We start from the raw sequence: 23779 nt of genomic DNA, 5'->3' as shown, positions 1-23779 counted from the left end.
ACTTAGACATGGAGCTCCGACCCTAAGAAAATAAACTTGGAGCCAAAACCGGGGAAGGAAAACCCATGAAAGAAAGTCTCTGCTTCTGCTCTTCCCTGTTCCAGAGACAACCATCTTCTTGTGTAGTAATACCAGCTGTAGGCAAGATGGTGAAGGTTGGTGTGAACAGATATGGCCATAGTGGATGCTTGGTTACCAGGCTGCATCTGGCAAAGTGGAGATTGTTGCCATCAATGATCGCTTTATTGACCTCAACTACATGGTCTACATGTTCCAGTCTGACTCCACCCATAGCAAATTTACCTGCATAGTCAAGGCTGAGAAGGGGAAGCTTGTCATCAATGCCCATCACCATCTTCCAGGAGCGAGATCCTGCTAAAGTCAAATGGGTCGATGCTGGTGCTGAGTATGTCATGGAATCTTCTGGCATCTTCACCACCATGTAAAAAGCCAGGGCCCACTTGAAGGGTAGGGCCAAAAGGGTCATCATCTCAGCCTCTTCTGCTGATGCCCCATGTTTGTGATGGGTATGAACCACGAGAAATATGATAACTCACTCAAGATTGTCAACAATGCATCCTGCACAACCAACCACTTAGCCCTTCTGGCCAAGGTCATCCATGACAACTTTGGCATCATGGAAGGGCTCAAGACCACAGTCCATCCCATCACTGCCATTCAAGACTGTGGATGGCCCCTCTGAAAAGCTGTGGCATGATGGCCGTGGGGCTGCCCAGAACATCATCCCTGTATCTATTGGTGCTACCAAGGCTGTGGGCAAGGTCATCCTAGAACTGAACAGGAAGCTCACTGGCATGGCCTCCTGTGTTCCTACTCACAATGTAGCCATTGTGAATCTGACATGCTACCTGGAGAAACATCCCAAGTATGATGGCATCAAGAAAATGGTGAAGCAGGCATCCGAGGGCCCACTAAAGGGCATCCTGGGCTACACTGAGGATTAGGTTGTCTCCTGTGACTTCAACAGCAACTCCTACTCCTCCAACTTTGATGCTGTGGCTGGCATTGATCTCAATGACAACTTTGTAAGCTCATTTCCTGGTATGACAGTGAATACAGCTACAGCAACAGGGATGTGGACCTCATGGCCTACATGGCCTCCAAGAAGTAGAAAACCCTAGACCACCCATCCCAGCAAGGACACTGAGAGCAAGAGAGAGGCCCTCAGTTGCTGAGGAGTCCCTGTCCCAACACTGAGCATCTCCCTCACAATTTGTTCTTCCCAAGGACCCAGGTTCAAATCCCAGTAGCCATGTGGCAGTTCATGTAATATCAAATCCAGGGCATCCAACAGGAAGCTCACTGGCATGGCCTTCTGTGTTCCTACACACAATGTAGCCATTGTGGATCTGACATGCTACATGGAGAAACCTGCCAAGTATGATGGCATCAAGAAAATGGTGAAGTCAATATGTATTCACTGATAAGTGGATATTAGCCCAAAACTTAGGATACCCAAGATATAAGATACAATTTACTAAACGCATGAAACTCAAGAAGAATGAAGACCAAAGTGTGGACACTGTGCCCCTTCTTAGAATTGGGAACAAAACACCCTGGGAAGGAGTTACAGAGACAAAGTTCATAGCTGTGATGAAAGGATGGACCATTTAGAGACTGCCGTATCCAGGGATCCTTCCCATAAGCAGCTTCTAAATGCTGACACCATTGCATACACTAGCAAGATTTTGCTGAAAGGACCCAAATATAGCTGTCTCTTGTGAGACGATGCCGGGGCCTAGCAAACACAGGAGTGGATGTTCACAGTCAGCTATTGGATGTATCACAGGGCTCCCAATGGAGAAGCTAGAGAAAGTACCCAAGGAGCTAAAGGGATCTGCAACCCTATTGTCGGAACAACATGATGTACTAACCAGAACCCCGGAGCTCTTGTCTCTAGCTGCATATGTATCGAAAGATGGCCTAGTCGGCCATCATTGGAAAGAGAGGCCCATTGGACTTGCAAACTTTATATGCCCCAATATAGGGGAATGCCAGGGCCAAAAGAATGGGAATGGGTGGGTAGGGAAGTGGGGGGGGGCGCTATGGGGGACTTTTGGGATAGCATTGGAAATGTAACTGAGGAAAATATGTAATAAAAATATTAAAAATTAAAAAAAAAAGAAAATGGTGAAGCAGGCATCCAAGGGCCCACTAAAGGGCATCCTGGGCTACACTGAGGACTCTGGGCCACTGATCTCCCTCACAATTTCCATCCCAGACCCCCCATAATAACAGGAGGGCTTAGGGAGCCCTCTCTACTTTCTTGAATACCATCAATAAAAGTTCACTGTACCCACCCAAAAAAAAAATCTCCAAGGACCAAATCTCAAGGAAATGCACCTGAAACCACGGAGTAGAAGCCATAAAAAAATCCATGTCAGAAGACAGGAAAATATCTTATTTTTTTGTGAACAGTGTTATAATACACACAGGATTAGAACTATAAAATCTATATATAGAGAGATAACGGATTTCTTTTGGATAAATGCCCACAAGTGAGATTGCTGGATCGTATAATTCCCTGCAAATTATGCAGGGTCATTTTTATGTTTTAATTTTCTATTTTTATTCCTTTTACCCCTTACTTTATTACAAAAGCTAAGGTCTCCAGTACAATGCGGCAGAAGTATGCATCCTTGCTATTTTTTCTCATTCTGAGGTGGAAAATCAATAAAAGGTTCACTATAAGTCTCTGTAAATTCCCCTTAGTAGTTTAGTAAGTTCTCTCCTGTTGCTGTCTTTGTAATTGTTATCATGACGCAGTGCTGAATTTTGTCCAATGCTTTCCCTCTGTCTATTGAATGAGTCATGTCTCCCAATTTTCTTGTTACTGATTTTGTAAAGATATTTTAATTACAGTAAAATCTATAAAGCTTTAAATTTGTCGTTGAAGCATGACTTTGTGTACAGATCAGTAGCCCTGAGTCCATTTGCACCAATATTCTGTCACCAACATTGATCATCCCTTGAGTCACCAACTGAAGTTCTATACTCATAAGATAACAATACCCGAGTTCCATATCTTTATGGCACTTGGCAACCATTATTTTTTCCCAGTCTATAAACGTGCCCATTCAATGTGTTTCAGGTAAGTGGAATTATACTTGTTCTTTTAGGTTTGGCTATTTCACTTGGCACAGTGAATTCACCTTGTAATGTGTGTCAGACTTTCCTCCCATTTTAATGTTAATAACATTCCACTCTATGAAAAGATCACACTTTAGCCACCATTCTTCTTGTGGTCTATACACTGGTACATCTCCACTGTTGAGGGTTACAGGCACAGGTTATAGCTGGTCCTGCCCAGCTTTTATGTGGATACAGAATAGGCTTGCACATCAAGTGCTCTTACCCACTGAGAAATCTCTCCAACCCTTCACAGCCATTTTCAATGTGACTTTTTGATTGATTTGACTTGGATGCCCTGGACTTGACATTACATGAGCTACCACATGGCTGCTGGGACTTTAACCTGGGTCTTTGGGAAGAACAGCCAGTGCTGTTAATCACAGAACCATCTCTTCAACCCTTCCTGATCTACTTCCAATATAAAGATTCTCACATAGTGTCTTTCCATGTTTTCTACAGAGATTTTGCCTGTAGTAAACAGGATGTTTGGACAGTAGTTGTCTTCTAGGGTATGGTGGTACTGGACTCTGCCTGGCTTTTTAAGTGAATTTTTTGGCACTTTTCAGAGGCATTTCACTCTAGAAAAGCTCCACTCTATCAGTGTTACAACCTCAGCCTGTGAAAACAGTGGCATTAATCTCATCGTTAATCTCTGGCATCATTTTTCAAGGGATAACATATGATGGGCATCAGGCATTTGTCATTTGTCAATACACATTAATGGTTTCTTCTGTTCACATCCATAAAATTGAACACTGCATATATAAATTTGAAAAAGAGTAGAGGGTTAGAGGGTGGGTTTTAAAGGAAGAAAGAGAAGGGGAAATGATGTAATTATATTATCTCAAAAAGATGTAATAAATAATTACCATTAACTTTTCCATTCACTAGTTAGTTTCTCATAGCTAGCATATTACAACCTGTATGTTGAGGGAAGGGTGGCAGTGGGTATTCTCATTTGTTTTCCTCCCATTTTCTCCCTTGTCAGGTGGACCAAAAAGAACTTGCAACCCACAGAGGACCTCAAATCAGTTATCCAAAGACTGTCAGCACTTGGCCCAATTATCTCAGTCACTCCTTGTGGACGACAAAGTGCTATTGTGGTGTTCAGAGATGTCACCTCTGCTTGTAAGGCTGTGAGTGCTTTCCAGTCCATGTCAGGAGACTCAATGTTCCAGTGCTCATGGCAGCATCGATTCATGGCAAAAAACGTAAGACTTCCTAGTGCCAAAAGCCTATTTTTTTGAAATTATAATTATATAATTTCCCCCCCTTTCCTCTCTCTAATCCTCCCTTACATTGCTTCCCATCCCTCTCAAATTCATGACCTCTTTTTATTTAATTGTTTTTGCACACACATTATATATAATATATACACTTACATCATATATACATATTATATGTAATATAATATGTGTATACATGATGTATGTGTATATGTTATATAATATATGTATATACATATACATATATAATGTGTGTGTCTGTGTGTGTGTAAATGCATAAATACAACCTGCTCAGTCTGTATAATGTTACCCATATACCTATGATATCAGGGCTGACCACTCGATATTGGATAACCAATTGGAAAGGGAAGACCTTTCATCCCACTCTCAACAATTCCCAGTTGTCTTTAGTTCTGTCTAAGACTGAGGCTCATAAACCTTTCCCTTTCCATCTTAGCACGTCCATTGGTGTTCAGGGCTTGTTTGGGCAGTCATGTTGACGAAACGTCATGGATGTAGCCTCTTTGACACTTCTAGGAGACACACTCTCACAGCTAACTTCTTTTTCCTCTGCCTTTTACAATCTTTCCACCCCCTCTTCTGCAATTATCCATGAGCTTTTGATATGGGAATTGTTTTGTGGATGTATCACTTCAGCAATAGGGACTTAGTATTGGTATCTGAAAACTTGAAGCTAGGAACCACATATTAGAGAGACCATGTGATGTTTGTCTCTCTAGGTCTGGGTTTTGCCTGCAAAGTTCATGATTTCATTTTTCTTTGTGGTTGAACAGCATTCTATAGTATGTACGTGCCATATTTTAATTATCTGCTGCTAATTGAAGGACATTTAGATTGTTTTGTGGTTTAAATGGGAATGACCCCTCAAGGGCTCATATATTTGAATGTTTGGTCCACATTTGGTGGAACTATTTTGGAAGGATTAAGAGGTGAGGCCTTGTTGGAAGATTTGAGAAGTCCATCACAGGTTCAGTACCAGCCCCACCTCTCTAACTTGCAGACCAGGATATAAGCTCTTAGCTACTGCTACAGTGTAATGCCTGTCTATCTGCTGCCATGCTCCCTATCATGGTAACCGTGGACTCATCCTCTGAAACCCTAAGCAAGCTCCCTATTACATGCTTTCTTTTATACACTGCCTTGGTCATGGGGTCTCTTCACAGCAATAGAAAAAGTAACTAGGACAGGTTGTTCTACTTCCTAGCCACTGTGAATAGGGCAGCAATGAACATGGCTGGGTATCTGTGGAATAGGATACTGAGACCTCTGGGCACTTGCTGAGGAGGGGTAAAGCTGAGACATATGGTAGTTTTATTCTTAGCCTTTTGAAGGTTCTCCACACTGAGTTCCAGATGGCTTGAAATAGTTTTATGAGGTCCCTTTTGTCAATTATTGGCTGTAGTTCCTGGGCAAGTGGGATCTTATTCAGAAAGTCCTTCCCTACACCTATATCATCTCTAGCACTGCCTGTGTCTCAGGGGTTGAGGATCCACACTTAGGTCTTTGGTCCATTTGGTGTTTTCATTCAAGGTGATAGGTACAGATCTAACTTTATTCTCTAAGTGGTCATCCAGGTTTTCCAGCTTCTTTTGTTGAAGATGCTGTCTTTTCTCCAGTATATGTTTTTGGCACATTTGTTAAATGTTGGCAGATTATAATTACATGTACTCATGTTTGATTCTTTTCTATTGGTCAACATGTACTTTCTTTGCACTAGAGCCATATTGCTTTTACTACTTTAGCTCTATGGTATATTCTATGGCATTGCTTTTTTGGTACAAGCTCATTTTGGTTATACTGGGTTTTTTTGTGGACCCATATGAATTTTAGAAAATAGTTTTTACTTATTTCTCTGATGAACTAAATGGAGATTTTAAGTGGGACAGCATTAAACCTATAGATGGGTTTTGGTAGAATAGTCATTTTTACAGTATTAATTTTACCAATTCATGACCTATAGGTTGTCTTTCCATTTTCTAGTGTTTTTTCTGTATATCTCTTTGTTCAGAGATGTAAAGGTTTCATTGTAGAGGTCTATCACCCTCTGGGTCAGGTCAATTCTAGCTATCCTGCATAAATTCATAAGGCTTGTTTTATGGGAGTTTTTATTGGTCATAACTGAGGCACTCTCCTCGTAACTGCTATGCTAGGAATAACAAGGGCACAGAGGAGTCTTGAAGCTCCTGAGACTGGGACGCTCAGTGCATGCCCGCTCTGGTAGTCTTCATAGCTTAGCCTTTGTCTTTCTGAACAGGAAGTTCCTGAGTGCCTTTGCGTACTCCTCTCTCGGCATCCTTTCCAGGGCTGCAGCGCACTCTTCGGCATTCACGGTGTATAGCTTTTGTTTCTCATGTTTTCTGATTAACTCTTTGGAAATTCTCATCGCCTGATGAGACAGGACCAACAATAATGTTAAAAGTTATTCAGACAGGAATGATATTACACTCTACCTTTTTGTTTTGGGGGCATGATCTCACTATGTGACCTTGGCCAGTCTGAAACAAACTGTGTAGACCAGGCTGGCTCCAAACTCATAGGGATCCACCTTCCTCTCCGTGTTAAGTGTTGGGCTTAAAGGTGTACATGTCTATTCCTGGTGAATTCTACTTTTTAAAAAAAATGTTTATTTGCGTGTATGGGTGTTTTGTCTGCTTATGTGTCTGTGCCTCGTGCGCATGCTGTGCCTACAGTGGTCAGAAGAGTAATGGATCTGGAGTTACAGATGTTCATGCTAGAAATTAAATAGGGTTCTCTGGAATAGCAGCTGGTGCTCTTGGTTGCTGCGCCATCTTTCCAGTCCTCAAGATATATGTTACTGACTTCCTCTGCTTTAATGAACTGATCCCATTAAATCTTTGTGAGATGTAGGTAAATAGGACACCAACCAGTAGAGATCACTCCAGTGAGTGTGAGGCAGGCCTGTTATTGTACATTTCTAAACAGCCTCATATGGACACAACAGCTTCTGGCTCCAGGATCACACACTCAACAGCAAGAATGTAAGAACAATAGCCACTAGCTGCTACTTACACACACAGAACTGCTATAGAGAGAGGATCTCCTAAATACAGTCAACCTCTCCACCTCCCACCTGAATTCCAAAGTAAAAGAGCTGGGTATCAACTGGCATCCTCCTGGGGCCACTCCCCTTTGCCTTAGTGGCACAGAAATGAAATGTCTATCTGGTAAGTTCTTTAAAAAAAATCAAATTCCCAACATAATTCCAAGTCCAGATGTGCTTTAAGCCAACTAGAGATATGTCAAGTCTTTTTAGGATGTGCCCTCCTGAGGCACATTTTCCCCTTTGGAAATGGTTTCCATGGTCCCTGAAGGTAAAACCCAAATACTAACGTTTGGAGGGAGCTTCGCATATGTTTTCAGCCTGGTCCAGACTTCTGTCTCAAAAGTGCTCTCAGGGAAAACTTCAGTGACAAGGCCTTGAGCCCAGGCCTCTCTTGCTGTCAGCTTCTTCCCAAAGAGAAGCATCTCAGCTGCCTGCAATGCAAAGCAAGATGCAGCCTTAGCATGATAAAGGCTTCTGTTGACTCCAGAACAGCCCAGTTTCTGGAGACACAGATGTACTCATGGCTTCTGGGGTGGCTTGTCTTTCACAGGAATGGAGAAGCTGATGGCCTCACTGGGCGAGAGTCTGCAAGCAGCTGAGACCAAAACTGTTTTTGTTTCTTGAGGGACCAGAAGGGGAGTGGCAAGAATGGGAAGCGCAGGGCAGAAATGACCTGAACCCCTAGTAGCTATGGTTTTCTGTTTGTAATGTGAATGATAACAAGGTGGAGTGGGATGGGGGTGTGAAAAATTATGGCCATAGGATTAATTTAGGAAAATTAAAAGTCCCTTGTCTGTTCCCAATGATGGCCGACTAGGCCATCTTCTGCTACATATGCAGCTAGAGACACGAGCTCCGGGGGTACTGGTTAGTTCATATTGTTGTTCCACCTATAGGGTTGCAGACCCCTTTAGCTCCTTGGGTAGTTTCTCTAGCTCCTTCATTGGGGGCCCTGTGTTCCATCCAATAGCTGAGGTCTTGCAAACTTTATATGCCTCAGAACAGGGGAACGCCAGGACCAAGAAGTGGAAGTGGGTGGGTAGGGGAGTGGGTGGGGAGGGTATGGGGGACTTTTGGGATAGCATTTGAAATGTAAATGAAGAAAATACCTAATTTAAAAATAGTATATTAAAAATTAAAATGTTAACATTTAATATATATATATATATATATATATATATATATATATATATATATACATATTTCCAAGTATAAAAAAAAGTCCCTTGCCTGACTGATTGTGCTAGTGTTGAGCTCTAAGGATGTGAATGAAGAGATATAGGCTTCTATTACAGTTTTATAGAAATATAAAAACTGAGGTTGATGGGAAAGTGTTCTCTTTACAGCTGCAATTTGTCTTTTAGAAACGCAAACACATTCCAAGGTCCTGTGCTGCCACCAGTGCTCCAGCTCTAAGTCACCCACTGCAGACACTGTTCCTACATAAGGAAGTATAGACAGTGGCCTGACCCTTCCCTTATCTCAGATTGCCCCTTAGCCTGATTCTTCCATGTCACAGAACAAGGCATCATACTTAAAGCTGTGCCCAAGGGAAAGAAGACAGAGTACAGGTTTGCCTTGGCAGCATACTACATTTTAAGTTTTTTCTACGTTACCTTTGCTGGGCCCATTAGCTTTGGAAACGTGTATGTGGAACATGCTTCCGGGATCTGGCTGAGTTGGCTGAATGGAGTATGAAACGTTGCCTATTTGGGATGGGAGAAGAAAAAGAAATAACTTTTGATGATTATTTTAACTTCACAATTCTTGTGTGTGATGTGCACAAGTAGCCTAGACTCTTACCATTCCTACCATAGCCTCTCAAGTGCTCGAATGAATAGGAATGGATTACTATGCCCATCTCACTGTCCCTTTCTTTATCCTTTATCCTTTTATTTTTATGTTATGTGCATGGCCATTTTGCCTGCATGTACTTCAGGGTACCACATATATGCAGTGACCATGGAGGCCATAAGAAAGCATCAGATCCCTGCAGTTACAGATAGACGGTTGTGAGGCACACTGTGAATGCTCAGAATTGAACTCAGAGCCTCTAGAGGAGCAGCCAATGCTCTTATTTGTGATAGTTCACTAGTGTGAGTGGGTGAAGATATTTAAACTAATATTATGTTTTATTCTGTATATACACAATTCATTTGTGTTTTGTCAATGTATTTTTTATAAAGAGAAAACTATATAGCTATCACCAACTCCATTATCTCAGAACTGGAAAGTCCACTTATGGGACTTTCTATCTATGTATCTATGTATCTATGTATCTATGTATCTATGTATCTATGTATCTATGTATCTATGTATCTATGTATCTATGTATCTATGTATCTATGTATCTATGTATCTATGTATCTATCTATGTATCTATGTATCTATGTATCTATGTATCTATCTGTTCTATCTTTCTATCCTTTCTTTCTTTCTTTCTTTCTTTCTTTCTTTCTTTCTTTCTTTCTTTCTTTCTTTCTTTCTTTCTTTCTATCTTCCACATGCATCACTACCTTCTCTCTATCCCTGCTATTTTGCTCTGTTCTAGAACATTACGTTCATGAAATCCTACATCCAACAGACCTTTGCACTTGCTCCCGTCACTTAGGTTTGGGAGTCACCCATGCACTGCTGGGTGCTAGTAGCCTCTTTGTTGTTGCTGTCACTGTTGCTGTGTCATCATTTTTTGATCTACATGCACTGTTTCCACTTTTATGGCTATTGTCAGCCAAGAGCCATAGACTTGCTTGATATAATACATGCAATTACCACTTGTCAATAATACCCCAATGAAGCGCCAAACATCTTTTTCCGACTGAGTCAAAAAAGTAGTTGTGAATATTTCCATCCAGGTGTCCTGTTGGATGTACAGTTTTAATTCTCATGGGATTCTCCTTGGAAGAATTCTCCTTTCTCACTGGTTGTGAGAAAAGTGTGTGCTTTTCTCAAGGAAGTTGCTGACCTCTTCCCCAGAGTGACTGCTGTGGACATCCCACAATGAGGAAGAAGAGCCCTACTGGGTCCATGCCTTTGCTCAACTTAGTAGTCTAATCACATCACTATGTGCATGATGGTGCCTCATATTTTCAGTTTCCATGACCTTTATGATAATTGATATGATATCATTATGACTAATGATATTGAGAATATTTTTTATACTTAATAACCATGGAAATAGCATCTTTAGTGAAACATACTAATATGTTTCCCACTATTTTTAAAATTAAATTATTTGCATCCTTTTTCTTGGATTCCTTACAGACACAGGTTACAAGTAAGTATCATGGAAAGATTTTTTTTAATATACTGTCTGTGGCTTATATTTCCCTTAAAAAAAAAAATAATGTTTGGATAAAGGGCCTTGCTGTCTAGCCCAGGCTGGCCTCAGTCTTAGAACAGTTCTTTTGCCTCAGTGTCCCAGAAGAGTACTGGAATTACAGGCAAAATCTGTCATACCTCACTGGCTTTTTTTTTTTTTTCTTCCTGAGCAGGGGTAGAGGTGAAGAACGGTGTAGAAGATTGTCTCATGTAGAGTGGACTTGAACTTTCTATGTGGTCAAAGATAACCAACTCCTGACCCTCTGTCCTCTCTACTTCCTAAGTACTAGGATTGCTCCCATATACCATTATAGACAGCATCAGCATCTACATCCAGTTCAAATGCATTACATCTACTTACCTATTATCTACGTAACTATGCTCTCTCTGTATCTCTGACTCTGTCTCTGTCTCTGTCTCTGTCTCTCTCTCTCTCTCTCTCTCTCTCGTGTGTGTGTGTGTGTGTGTGTGTGTGTGTGTGTGCACGCGAGTGTGTGTGCATGAAGGTCAGAAGACAGAGTTGGTTCTCTCCTTCCACCATGTGGGTCCCAGACTTTAAACCTGGGCCATCACACGAGGTAACACATTTGCTCCATGAGCTGTCTTGCCTGCTCCTTGGAGAAGCAGGCTATTTTGGATGCTCTCTCATGGTTTAAAGAGCCACGCTATCTCATTCCTTGTGTGCTATTTCTCCTCGCTGCCCATTTTTACACTGGATTCTTTTTTTTTTTTTTAAAGATTTATTTATTGATTATATGTAAGTACACTGTAGCTGTCTTCAGACACTCCAGAAGAGGGAGTCAGATCTCGTTACGGATGGTTGTGAGCCACCATGTGGTTGCTGGGATTTGAACTCCGGACCTTTGGAAGAGCAGTCGGGTGCTCTTACCCACTGAGCCATCTCACCAGCCCCCTACACTGGATTCTTAATCTATCGCTTTATACTTTAATAATATTTTGAAATGACCAGCTTTTGTTGGTGAATTGAACAATTGTTTTCTCAATCTTCCATTTGTCTCAGTTTTGCCCTAGAGGTCTCCTGCCTTCTTCAAATGCCACAATCAGTTTCAATATTGTGATTGAGATGATAAGCATGCTCAATTTTTCTATACTTAAGGAAACATTTTTTTTTTTTTGAGACAGGATCTTACTCTAGAGCCAGAAAGGGCTGGCCTCAAACTCATGACAAACTTCCTGCCTCATCTTTCAAAGTGCTGGGATTACAGGTATAAGCCTATACACGCTTCCTTTTTCTATATTTTTTTGATGAATAAGGAATATTTTTGAAAGGAAATCACTGATATAAGTAGACAAATGCTTAGACTAAATTTCCAATAGTAAGACATAGTATTTACTTTAATGTATATTTGTGAGAAAATATAATATAATATAATATTATATATATGTAGCATGTAAATAAAAACATAAGACACTCTCACTAATGTCACTTTTTTTTTCCACCCCAGAAAACTTGGTCAAGAAAATGTACTTCAAAACTACACTTAGAAAAAAGAGAATCAACAGTAGGTAAGGCGCCATAAACAGGTACATACAAACTTGACAACCAGCAGTTATTGCAATGCTTATTTGCAGAGATAGAATGGTGGGTGCAGTTAAGGGCTGAGGCTCTTGCAACAGACTGGTTAAAGTGGTTAAAGGCTTTGAGATAGATAGTTCCTTATCCTCCCTGTCACAGGTTCCTCTATCTGTAAACCTAGTAGGATCTCATAAGGTGCTGTGTGTATATTGTATAAAATGTGTATACGTATAATGTGTATTAACAGAGTACTTTCACACTGTGAGCATGCAAACATTTATTTGAACAAATTTAAAACTCACATAGAAAAGCTGCATTTGGTGGTAGAAAAGCTACTAGCATATTTAGCTCCTCGTTGTATTTAAGACCAGTATCCATCACCGATAGAAGGCATGGTGAAGGGTACCTTAATAGGGTTAAACGTGAGCCCCTTGTTCACTACAGTGTTTGTTTATGAGGTCAGTAAAAAGCCAGGGAGTCTCTTCAGTGGTTAACCAGGAACCTTTAGCACTTCTTAAGGAGAAGGTGCCAGAAGAACCTGAGGGCTACTGGTCTATAATGCAAGGGTCAGTGTTCTGGGTTCAAGTGCTAAGACAACTGCTATCACATCCCTGTCTATAATAACACAACTCAGAAAGGGCGTCGGGTTTCAGCAGTCGGGGGCCAATGAGATTTAAGTGATGGAGACCAAATGCTAGCACTGGTTTACAGCTGAGTGTTTTTTTCCCCCAAATAATAAATTTCACAGTATGTATCTAAGGTTAAACAATATGCTACTATGAGATACATATAAGCAAACGGCCACTTTAGTGGAACCAGATAACTCACATTGCCATACCCCAGCTATGGGTAGCCATAATATATCTATTAATTTGGCAAACTTCCTGGATATACTCCACTAATATTGACTATAATCCTCACCCTGTACATTAGATCCTTTGGCCCTAGGCATCTGCTATATGCCTCCTCAGTCACATCACTATCACCTAACAAAATGGCTCTTCTTTCCGTGCTCCCTCCCTCCCTCCCTCCCCCCCTCCCTCCCTCCCTCCCTCCCATGTTGCTGAGGAACCAACTCAGAGCCTTACTCACTTTAGTTGAATGCTCCACTACTGATCAAAACCCTACTCTCAAGTTTTTTAACTTAAATCTTTTTTCTTTGTATTTTGCCTACGTTCAAAATATTTTACTTTTGGCCATCACAGAGAAACACTCTAGTTAAGAACGAAAACGAAAACATTAATTAATATATAACTTAATCTTTCTAGGTGACTCTAGTTTGTGTTAAGTTGACAAAAACTAACCAGCATAACCATTAACTCCCATAATCTGTTTATTTCTCGCCACTATAAAGGAGACCCACAGGAGCTCCATAATTAGCTGGGAGTGGACTCACCCTGTCCGAAGCATAGACAGCATCAAATAGTGCCAAGACGGTGACAGCGATTCCCACAGCTGGGCCATTTACTACCGCAACCAGAGGCTTCGGAAAGTCTATAAAACAGTTTACAAATTCCCTACAGAAATGGAAAGAGGAAAGCATTAAAGATTTCAAAGTAGCCCTACCTAACTATAGAAAAGATTGTATAAATTAAAGTTGACACCATGCCAAAGAATCACTTCCCCAGACTAAACCAAGATCCTTGTACATGGGGGCTAGTGAAAGGTCACACTATGACTCCTACAAGCTGAGCCTAACTCACACTCTTTTCTGGGCAGTGAGTTCAGGACTGTGGTCCAGCTGTGACCCCAGAGATCATGGTGGGTGACTGAGTGCATGACCCTGTATTCCAGCACAGGGAGACCGAGAGACGCAGCAGGACTGGGAAGCTGAAGTCTCAGCCCTCCTTCTATAGCTCCGAGACTACTGCCAGGGTCTGGCCACCACTCACAGGCACTGTCTGTTCACACCACGCATGAGAACTCGCCACACTCCCTCTGTTCTTTCTCACCTTACCCTTCCTAGTCAATCCCATGGAGAGGGCAGGATGAAGAGAGGGAATCTGATGGAGAACCGCAATGAAGTGCATCAGCACAGACAAGTGGGCATTTTACTGATGTGTTAAGAGTGAGCCCCTTGCGGGGTGGGGGACTGAGGAGATGACTCATCATTTAAAACACCTGCCAATCAAGTAGGAGGACTGGAGTGAAGTCTGGATAAATTCTGGGTGGGTGTGGAGGCCTGCTTCTCCTTCTGGCCTCAGAAGGTGGAGATGGGAACCTAGAGCAAGCCAGCTAGCAAGACTAGCTGTATGGGTGAGTTTGATACTTGAGTGAACAGGTCTCAATAATAAAGTGGAAAAGCAATAAAAGATGATTGTTTACCTAAGACCTGACAAACATATACATATACATATACATATTCATATTCATATACATACCTGGGTTTACACAGATATAAAATGTGTACATACAGGTACACCATAAACACATATGGGAAAATGGAAAAAATAAGAATGAATTCTTTGGAATCAGATTAATGTCACTCTTACCTCAGTAGCCTAGTAGACATGGCTACTACGTCCTGTATTTCACCAGCGTCATTAATTAAGTTTTTTAGGTCATTCCCACTGCTGTAGTAGTCACCAGTTCCTGGGAATGGTACAATCAACACTTTAATGAACACACACCTTCAGTGGAAGGAACAATTCCTTCACCTAGCTACTCATTCTGAAGCCATTGTGTACCTGCTGTGGGCAGGGCTCTGGGGCACACACTAGAAGCACACATACCAGGGACTAGCAAGACGTGGGTGTTAAAGAACACAAGTGAATGGAGATTGTATGACTACATACAACATGGCAGATGGAACAGGGCTGGCCTATTGGGGGGTTTAGGGCTGAGCTCACTCAGGAAGGGACAACAGAGTCAGCTGGAGTGAGATCTGAAGGACAAGCAAGGTTGGCAGAGAGGAAACAGTACAAACAAGGTTCTGTGTCTGAGGTCTCCGGGATTTACATAACAGACTGAAAGAAGAGGCCCCAGGGCTGAAGCAGAGAAAGAAGTGGGTACAGAGAGAGATGCTGTACTTAACATGAGTACATAGACTGTGTGGGACTGTCCACAGTAAGAACTGTTGTCTCTGTTAAGAGCCACAGAAGGTGTGTGTTTATTAAAGTATAGATTGCCTACCATGAAATGGATACTTCATTTTTTTATTAGATATTTTCTTTATTTACATTTCAAATGTTATCCCTTTCCTAGTTTCCCCTCCGAAAATCCCCTATCCCCTCCCGCTTCCTCCTGCTCCCCAACTCACCCACTCCCATTCCTGGTCCTGGCATTCCCCTATACTGGGGCATAGAGCCTTTACAGGACCAAGGGTCTCTCATCCCATTGATGACCGACTAGGCCATCCTCTGCTACATATATTCTAGAGCTGCAAGTTCCATATGTGTTTTCTTTGATTGGTGGTATAGTTTCAAGGAGATCTGGGGGTACTGGTTAGTTCATATTGATGTTCCTCCTATGGGGCTTCAGACCCCTTCAGCTCCCTGGGTCCTTTCTCTGGCTCCTTCATTGGGGACCTTGTGCTCTGTCCAATGGATGACTGTGAGCATCCACTTCTGTATTTGCCAGGCACTGGCAGAGCCTCGCAGGAGACAGCTATATCAGGCTCCTGTCAACAGGTTTTTGTTGGCATCTGCCTAGTGTCTGGGTTTGGTGGTTGTTTATGGGATGGATCCTCAAGTGGGGGCAGTCTCTGGATGGTTGTTCCTTCAGGCTCTGCTCCAAACTTTGTCTCTGAAACTCCTTCTATGGGTATTTTATTCCCCAAATGGATACTTCTTAATAAGTTTTATTTTGAGAAGGGGTCTCAAGAAGCCCAGGTTGGCTTCAAATTCTCAATGTCATTGAGGGTGACTATTAGCTTCTGATTTGTTGTCCCCACTTGGTATTTTAAGTCCTGTGCCACCATGCCCAAGCTGGTGATCAAATCTAGGGCTTCTTACATGATAGGCAAGCACTCTAGCTCAGGCTATTAAATACTTTTGATAATTGTAAAGCCTGGAGTGATCCCAGGCCAAAACAAGACATAGTGGACCCCCCTTATCTCTGGGGAAATATTTCAAGATGGTCCATAAATCCCCGAGACATGGGATGGTACTGGGCTTTAAAGTATGCACTGTGCTTTTTCCTTTCTAATTGATTCTCTCCGTTTTCAGGTTTTACATCTATGGAGTCAAGCAACAGAAAACATTTGAAGACAAACAAACAAATACATCTGTACTGAATATTCACAGACTTTTTTTTCCTTATGACTGTTCACTTCTAAGCAATGTGATGGATTCTGACATAGCATTCACGCATAGCATACTGTTTTAAGCACTGTAAGACACCCAGAGTGAACTTAACGTAGACAGAGTGTGTGAGCCTTCATGTAAATGCCACATGATTTTACACAGGGAGCATGTGTGTATAAAGTCCTCTGTTGATGAGAGTCACGGAGTTACATCCCAGAAGATGCTGAGGGAGACTGTACACACATATCTGTGACAAAGTTCAGTATGTAGGCTGAGTAAGGTATTTACAACAGACTTTCAAAGTAACAATATACCATGTAAGATTTGTTGAAAACATACTGCCAAATTGTCTAGAAACTTCTACTTATTTCTAGACCAAGGGTGATGACACATAACTGAAATTATGCAATACAAAACTACAGAGAGAAACATTCAGTCGAGGAGCTACTGTACTGACACCTCAGAATGTTCCAGACATTTTGTTTTTCTAGCCCTGCCAGCTGCCCAAGAGAAGTTAACTTTCAGACTCTGTCAACAGAGTATAACTTCGGTTCAATACCATAGAACTCACATGAGTTGAACCAAACAACATCTACTCTTATTTTGACAATTTTGCTGAACCTTGTTTTAAAACCTCCTCTGTATGATTGTGTATATCAAGCTGTGATTTCTCTTCATTGTTTAGGAGAATCTATGGATAAACAAAAGCTGTGCATTCATTTGTGGAGAGTTGAGTTGTTTTCTGTCTTGACCCTTGTGACAGTTACAAAAAGCTTCACTGTGCCAGTCAAGTTGAGGAATATGACTTATCATAATGATCTAACAGTACTTGTCTTACACCCGTGATATTAGGGTACATTATAAATTAGACCACTGCATACTAGAAAAGACTTTCAAGCAATATTGGTCCGTTCCTTGCATAGTAAGAGACTCCCGAAAGTAGAAATTAAGTCTGATTAAGTGTCTTACCTGTGAAAACAGTTATGACCGAGTTATCTGTGCTGGCATTTTTAAGTGCGTGCATAATATCCAGATACATCTACATGAATGAAAAGGCAGAAGAAAGAACAAGGAAAATGAGATCCATCATCCAGTGGGTGGAGCAACTGTATCAGTTTGAAAGCCTTCTCTCGACACAGCGATGAACAGTCTTAGAGATTGTATTGACACCACAACAAAGGCTTCATGAGAGGATTTCCGTTACCCTGACAACTCCAGGGTGCACCTGATGCACAGGTGCTATGGCAGATGTACTAATAACCACTGTGATGGTTTGTGTATGCTCAGCCCAGGGAGTGGCACCATTAAAAAGTGTGGCCTTTGTTTGAGTAGGTGTAGCCTTTTTTGGAGTCGGCATGGCATTCTGGGTGTTGACTTTAAGACCCTCATCCTAGCTGCCTGCAAGCCAGTATTCTGCTAGCAGCCTTCAGATGAGGATGTAGAACTCCCAGCTCCTCTCACATCATGCCTGCCTGGATGCTGCTGTATTCCCGCCTTGGTGATACTGGATTGAATCTCTGAACCTATAAGCCAGCCCCACTTAAAAGCTGTCCTTATAAGAGTTGTCTTGGTCATGGTGTCTGTTCACAGCAGTTAAAACCCTAACCAAGACAACCACTTTGTTCGAAAAGTGAACGAGAGAGAGGGTGGTGGGGTTGGGGGAGGGCGCTTTGGCTTTGTGGCTGGACAGTTACTATGCTCAACAGGAATGGATGGGTAAGGCCAGGGCATGGCCAGTACACAGCTTGCTAGAACTCTTGAGGTTGCCTCCAGCAGCAAGTGAGAAGGAAGGTGGCTGAGAAAACTGTCCCTGGAACAGCATCTTAGCTGTGGCTTCAAGAAAGGGTAAGTGTCCTGGCAGTCTGGGAAGTGACAATTAAAGCCAGAGGCAGGATTCCTGAGACACACTGTGCTGGGTACAAGGGCATTGTCCTCTGAACATTTCTGAAAGTTTTGCTATACTTTTCGTATGTTCTCAAAATTGGTATAGGTTTTACTTTAATAAAATTCAATATAAGAGTGATGGTGAGGGTGGGAATTTATAAAGATACTGGAAAAGTAAAAGTATGTAAAATGATGTGACTGTTTCCTGAAAGGCAGAAGATGAGAAATAATTCCTGAGAACCACAGTAAAGGAGACACAGCAGCCAAGGTGACTGACTAGAACCAGGGAAGCAATGGGTCCCTGTTGATTCTCCTGCTTACCAGCTGTAAGAACTTACCTAGTTACTTCCTAACCTGCTGAACTAATTTGCTCAATAATGATGACAGGGTCCTCTCTGCAGGAAGTGCAGAACTCTACAGTTGCATGAGTGAAAGTAGTAATTACACAGAAGTGACTTAGGGCAAACACACAAACTTCTCAAGATTAAATGCTGGTGTATCGGTTGGAAGGTGCATGCACAACTTTACAAGAGTCTTAACATTTCAAATTAGCACAGGGTCCCACACTGAACATGGCAACCTTTATTCTCCAGTTCAGCTCCAAGCATCTGATAAGTGCCCATTATCAAGGAGGAGGGCTCAAGTGATTAACTATCAATGCAGTTCAAGGGGGGATTTAAAATTGCCCAGTGAAATGGCACATTCAAACAGGGCTATTAATGCTATGCTGAAGATGAATTCCCTCTCCTCTCATGTCCTCCCCTGCCCCTCCTCTCTTTTCCTTTTCCCTTCCTTATCTTCTTCTCTTCCCCTGTCTCTTCTTTTACAATTTTTTACTCCTCCCCCAGCTTCTTGTACAGAGCTAGGGTCTACAAGCCCAGGAAAGCACAGAAGACAGTGACATGAAGACACTCTGGGGAGGATTCTGCTCCTTTAGGCCTGCCTCAGTGCGTCTTCACTGAGACTGACTTAACTGACTCATGCTTCCATTCACAGCAAAGCTTCATTGCCTCTCAGACATGTAGAACCTACTGGAAACTCGAAGGTTGTAAAATGACAACCAAATGAAGCCAAATGCTCTAATATTCTTCCACAAAAATAGAAATAATGCTGAAATTCTACAGTTGCACAAGTGAAAGAAATAGAAGAAAAATGTATCCAGTCCCTGGGCAGGAGCATCACCTGGAAGGATATGGCATTCTTTTTGGTGGGCCGATTGAACGTGATCTTCGTGATGCCATCTTCAGAAGTTACCAAGATGTCTTTGGACTCCTGGGCTTTCTCATCAGCTCCACGCTTTCCCTGGCTCAGGGCTTCAGATGAGGAACTCAAACTGGATACGAGATCCACATAGTTCTGTCTGGCAGTTTCCTGAGGAGTAGATGGCCAAGTCCTTCAGCCTTCATAATAAGCAATTTGAGAAGCATTCTGTGCAATAAAAACCACTATGTAACAAAGAGCAGGGGCTCTGATTCAATAAAGGAACATCATGAGTCCAGTAGTAATGGGTGAAGTGACCCATATGTGTAATTCCAGCCACTGGGAGGCAGAGGCAGGAGGATTGTTGAGTTCAAGGCTAATTTAGGCTACAATAGTGAGGGGGAAAAAAACCAAAAAATTTCAAGCTCATTGATAAGAGATTTCTAGGAAACAATAAAAAGCTTCTAGTGACTTTAAGTTAATAATTAATGGTCTAGTTATGACGGTAAACAAACTTACCTTGGGCAGGCTGCCCAGGGCATTTCTTGCATCCCATGTGGCTTTGTTGACAAAGTTAAACACACCACCAGGCTTAGGCATATTACAGGGTCCTTCTGTGGCCTGTAGAGAGCACAGGGGTGATCAATATGCAATATGCAAGAGAAAGCCTTTGAGAGAGTGACTCTAAAAACACTAAGGTTCAACAATTTTGAATTTGTGATCACAGCTTTCATAGGAAGTAAAAATACTGAGCCAGTTTTCAAAAGTCAAGGGACATTTGGAAGTCTGCACTGTGTCTTGAACTCTATGGGGACAGAACTAGAAATTTAGTGGTAAAATGTTAACTGCTCAACAGGGCTGTAGCTGCAGCAGGTAGGGGTGAGGTCTTACAGTTCCTGGTCCCCAGGAAGTTCATCTGAGGATCATGTCAGGGAATAAAAAGAAAACTAATTTTATTGGAGGGGTAGGTGGGGGGAATAAAATACCTCACTCAGCTACTTTTCAGAAATAATTTTAAAACAATTTAAATTAAAAAAAAAATGTTTGGAGTCAGGGTTTCTCTGTGTAGTCCTGGCTGTCCTAAAATTGGTTGAAACTGGTTACAGACCTGAACTCACAGAGTTCTACCTGCTTCAGGCTCTGGATATCTGGGATTAAAAGTGTAAGCCACCAAGGCCTGGCTTCGATTTTGTAATAGAGTTAGTTAACGGAGGACAAAGGAGGCCTTGGAAACCACAGGAGCTGGAGGCTCAGTTCACACCAAGTTGCGCTAGAATGGAGGACCTGGGATTTCCCAGTAAACCAAGGTCATGGTCTTGTCAGTTTTGTCTTTCCCTTTCAACTGCCTTCCCTTCTGATGTGAATTACAAGGCTGGAGAATGCAGGGGTGGGGAGGGTGTCCTCATGATCACCTCAGTCCAACAATCTACCAGAAGGGTCATCGTAGCCCAGCAAGCTGTGGTCTTCACAGCTACAGGTAAACTAAACAAACCCAGGTCAAAAGCTCACAGGACAGAGTTCCGAGGACAAGCCAGTGTGTCTTCTACTGTCCTCTTTCTAGGAACTCCTAGATTGATCAATACGTGACAGTAAAGCACAGACACTTGCCAACAAAGAAGCTCTTTCTGGGTTCAGTGTCCAGTTTCTGCCAGGACTATAACATACAGACAACTTTGCCTAATGCCACCCTGGCCTGAAAATCCACAGCTACACTCTCCTTGCATGCAAAGGACAGCAAGCAGGACAGGTCACGGGTCAGAGAATACCTCCCAGCTGCTGAGGGCAAAGACTTTTTGAGCAAGCAAAATTCTTGCTCAAGTAGAAAATCTAGTAGAAAATTAAACAATGATAAAGGAGGTCAGGGTAACAGATACACCAGGGACATCTCTGACATTACACCTTTTTCAATATTATAACAGTTTCCAAACATTCACAAAAAATGAGTTACAACAGGCAATTAACCCAATTGAAACTTATTCAAATTGATAACATGTACTTATCTTCTTCCGTGCTTATGGCATGAAATCTAAAACATCCCCCACACCACTGTACTTCAGCTTTGAATACTTACTATGCATTTTTTAAAAGTACAAACACTTTATGATGTTGCCAATGGCACCATTAATAATGACCTCCATATTGCTCTTATTTATGATGTTGCCAATGGCACCATTAATAATACTGACCTCCATATTGCTCTTATTTAGCAACTGAATGATAGTTGCTAAAACTCAGTCCATATTCAACTTTCTCTAGTTGTCCCAAAATATCTTCTCTGTGGATTTATTCTAATCAGAGGGGAATCGAGCAACGGACCAAACATCTGACTGCTAAATCTTTTACATTTTTTTCAGGAGAGATACTTGGGGCTACCCTGTGCTTTAATACCCTGTTAGTATTTCAAGGCCTAACTCTAATAGAGAGAGCAAAACAAACCAAAGCCTGCATATGTGCACCTCGTGTATGTATGCATGTATGTATGTATGCATGTATGTATACCAGGGGCATGCCTTGTGACCACAGAGGTCTGAAACTAGAGTTAGAGACAGCTGTGAGTAGGGCTGTGGGTGCTGAGAACCAACCCTGGATCCTCTTAGAGGAGCAGTAAGCGCTCTTACTGCTGAGCTGTCTCTCCAGCCCACACATTCTTTTTTTTTTTTTTTTAAACAATGTCAGATCTCAGGCTTACATTGCTTATATAGTGCATAGAGTCTTAGCTGTACTTCGTTGCCTGGGTCCTCCATCTCAAGTCTCACTTGGTTCATTGCATTTTCAAAGTCCTGCTGACTGACTCTCTGCTTTGGTCTGCCCAGGTTCACCTGAGCCACTGGTAACCTGAAGACCTGCAGAGACTACAAACACTGGTTTCTATTTGTTCCTTGCCCTTCATTTCTGCAGCAGGATTGCAGATTTGTCCCAAACCCTACAGAGCAAAATGCCATAGTTATATTTTCTCTCTGCTGTCCCAATAATCTAGCTTCAAATGATCACTGAATAAAATCTGTCTACAGATTACAGATATTTTTCCTCTACATTTTATTTGAATTTGACAAGGGTTATTCCAAGGAGAAAAAAAAAAAAGACGTTGTAAAATGTACAGGCTCATTTAAAGTAAATTTATTCAAATGGAGTTTAGGTTTAGATTTTTGAGTTACCTCTCTCAACTAGGCCAACTGATTGCTTGAAACCTACGCTGGTGATAAGGGATTACGCATCTGCGGCGCTTCACTAACTAGCAATTGGTGCTTGGACAAAGTGTCACCTTGGCCAAGGCACTGTCTCCCCTAGGAAGTCGCCTGCAAGCCTGAGTGCTTTGGTGACATGAGGTCGCTGCTAGCCCAGGCTTTCTGTGTGGCCTGAGCACGTCCATTCTTACAAGACACGCGAGGTCGCTCTTTAGAGCTCTCTCGCTGGGAAACCGTCAAAGGAATATCCTTCTGTCCTGCTAGCCAGACCAGATGACAGAGCGGGCGGCTCCGCGGGCCCGCGACAAACCCCGCTGGAGACTTTGGGCCGGACAGTAGAGGCTGCAAGCTTACCTAGGACACCAGCACCGCGCACTCTTCTGCTCAAGGAAGTTAAAGCCAGCCTTGAGGACAGACTGAGCCGGGACGCTTAAGAATGGGTGGAATAGGTGGGAGGAACTGGGCAGGGGGCGGATCCAGAAGTGAATACTGAGTGAACCGAGACTCCAGGAACAAAGGAAGGCAGAGGAAAAGTGAGACTGGGGGCGTGGTCTGAGTTAGGCCCGAGAGGGTTTCAGGGACTGGCACTTGGTTGAGAAAGCAGAAGCATGGGGCATGGCTCTGGGCACAGAGAGCAAGGAGCTTTGGGCAGAGAAGGGCCTATGGGTGCAGAGTTCAGTGGGTTGGCTCTGGGAATTGGGTTCAAAGAACAAGGTGCAGGGGATTGGATGCAGAGGGTAGGGTGCGGGGCTTTGGGGTTGGAGGCAGAGAACCGGGTGCTGGGCAGAGAGGGGAGGGTGCTGAACGTAGCGGATGATGGACTCCCCCGCAGAGTGCTGGGTGCAGGGGCACACCATGGTGTTCAGCTTTTTATTTTAAAACATTTGTTTCGAGGCAAAAATCTCGCGATAAATTGCCTCACTTAAACTTTGCTGATCCTTCTG

The 23779-nt window shown here is 42.4% G+C and overlaps 2 protein-coding genes and 1 long non-coding RNA gene across 3 annotated transcripts in view; 2 read left to right on the top strand and 1 right to left on the bottom strand.

Annotated features, from left to right (window-relative positions):
• Positions 1–13740, top strand: part of LOC110307921 (testis expressed protein 56) — a 29962-nt gene extending 16222 nt beyond the window's left edge. The window contains exons 3-5 of the mRNA XM_021180199.2: positions 4142–4364; positions 12252–12312; positions 13677–13740. Coding sequence (XP_021035858.1) covers positions 4142–4364; positions 12252–12312; positions 13677–13702 — 310 coding nt within the window. The 3' untranslated portion in view covers positions 13703–13740. The remainder of the gene's footprint in view (positions 1–4141; positions 4365–12251; positions 12313–13676) is intronic.
• LOC110307920 (enoyl-CoA delta isomerase 3, peroxisomal) lies at positions 2378–23320 on the bottom strand. Its single transcript, XM_021180198.3, has 9 exons — positions 23190–23320; positions 20170–20271; positions 19633–19821; positions 17536–17605; positions 14815–14914; positions 13719–13839; positions 9081–9170; positions 7752–7895; positions 2378–6786 (listed from the first exon to the last, which is right to left on the bottom strand). Exons 2-9 carry the CDS (start codon positions 20248–20250, stop codon positions 6625–6627), a joined length of 957 nt encoding a protein of 318 aa, XP_021035857.1. The 5' UTR covers positions 20251–20271; positions 23190–23320; the 3' UTR covers positions 2378–6624.
• Positions 23289–23779, top strand: part of LOC147001024 (uncharacterized) — a 41043-nt gene continuing 40552 nt past the window's right edge. The window contains exon 1 of the long non-coding RNA XR_015045446.1: positions 23289–23368. This is a non-coding gene — a long non-coding RNA (uncharacterized LOC147001024). The remainder of the gene's footprint in view (positions 23369–23779) is intronic.

The sequence above is a fragment of the Mus caroli genome, unplaced genomic scaffold (assembly GCF_978045245.1).
Source record: "Mus caroli unplaced genomic scaffold, Mus_caroli_1 scaffold_15, whole genome shotgun sequence".
NCBI classification, from domain to species: domain Eukaryota; kingdom Metazoa; phylum Chordata; class Mammalia; order Rodentia; family Muridae; genus Mus; species Mus caroli.
Note: the sequence above shows the minus strand (reverse complement) of the source record. Positions and strands in the feature narration are given on the sequence as shown.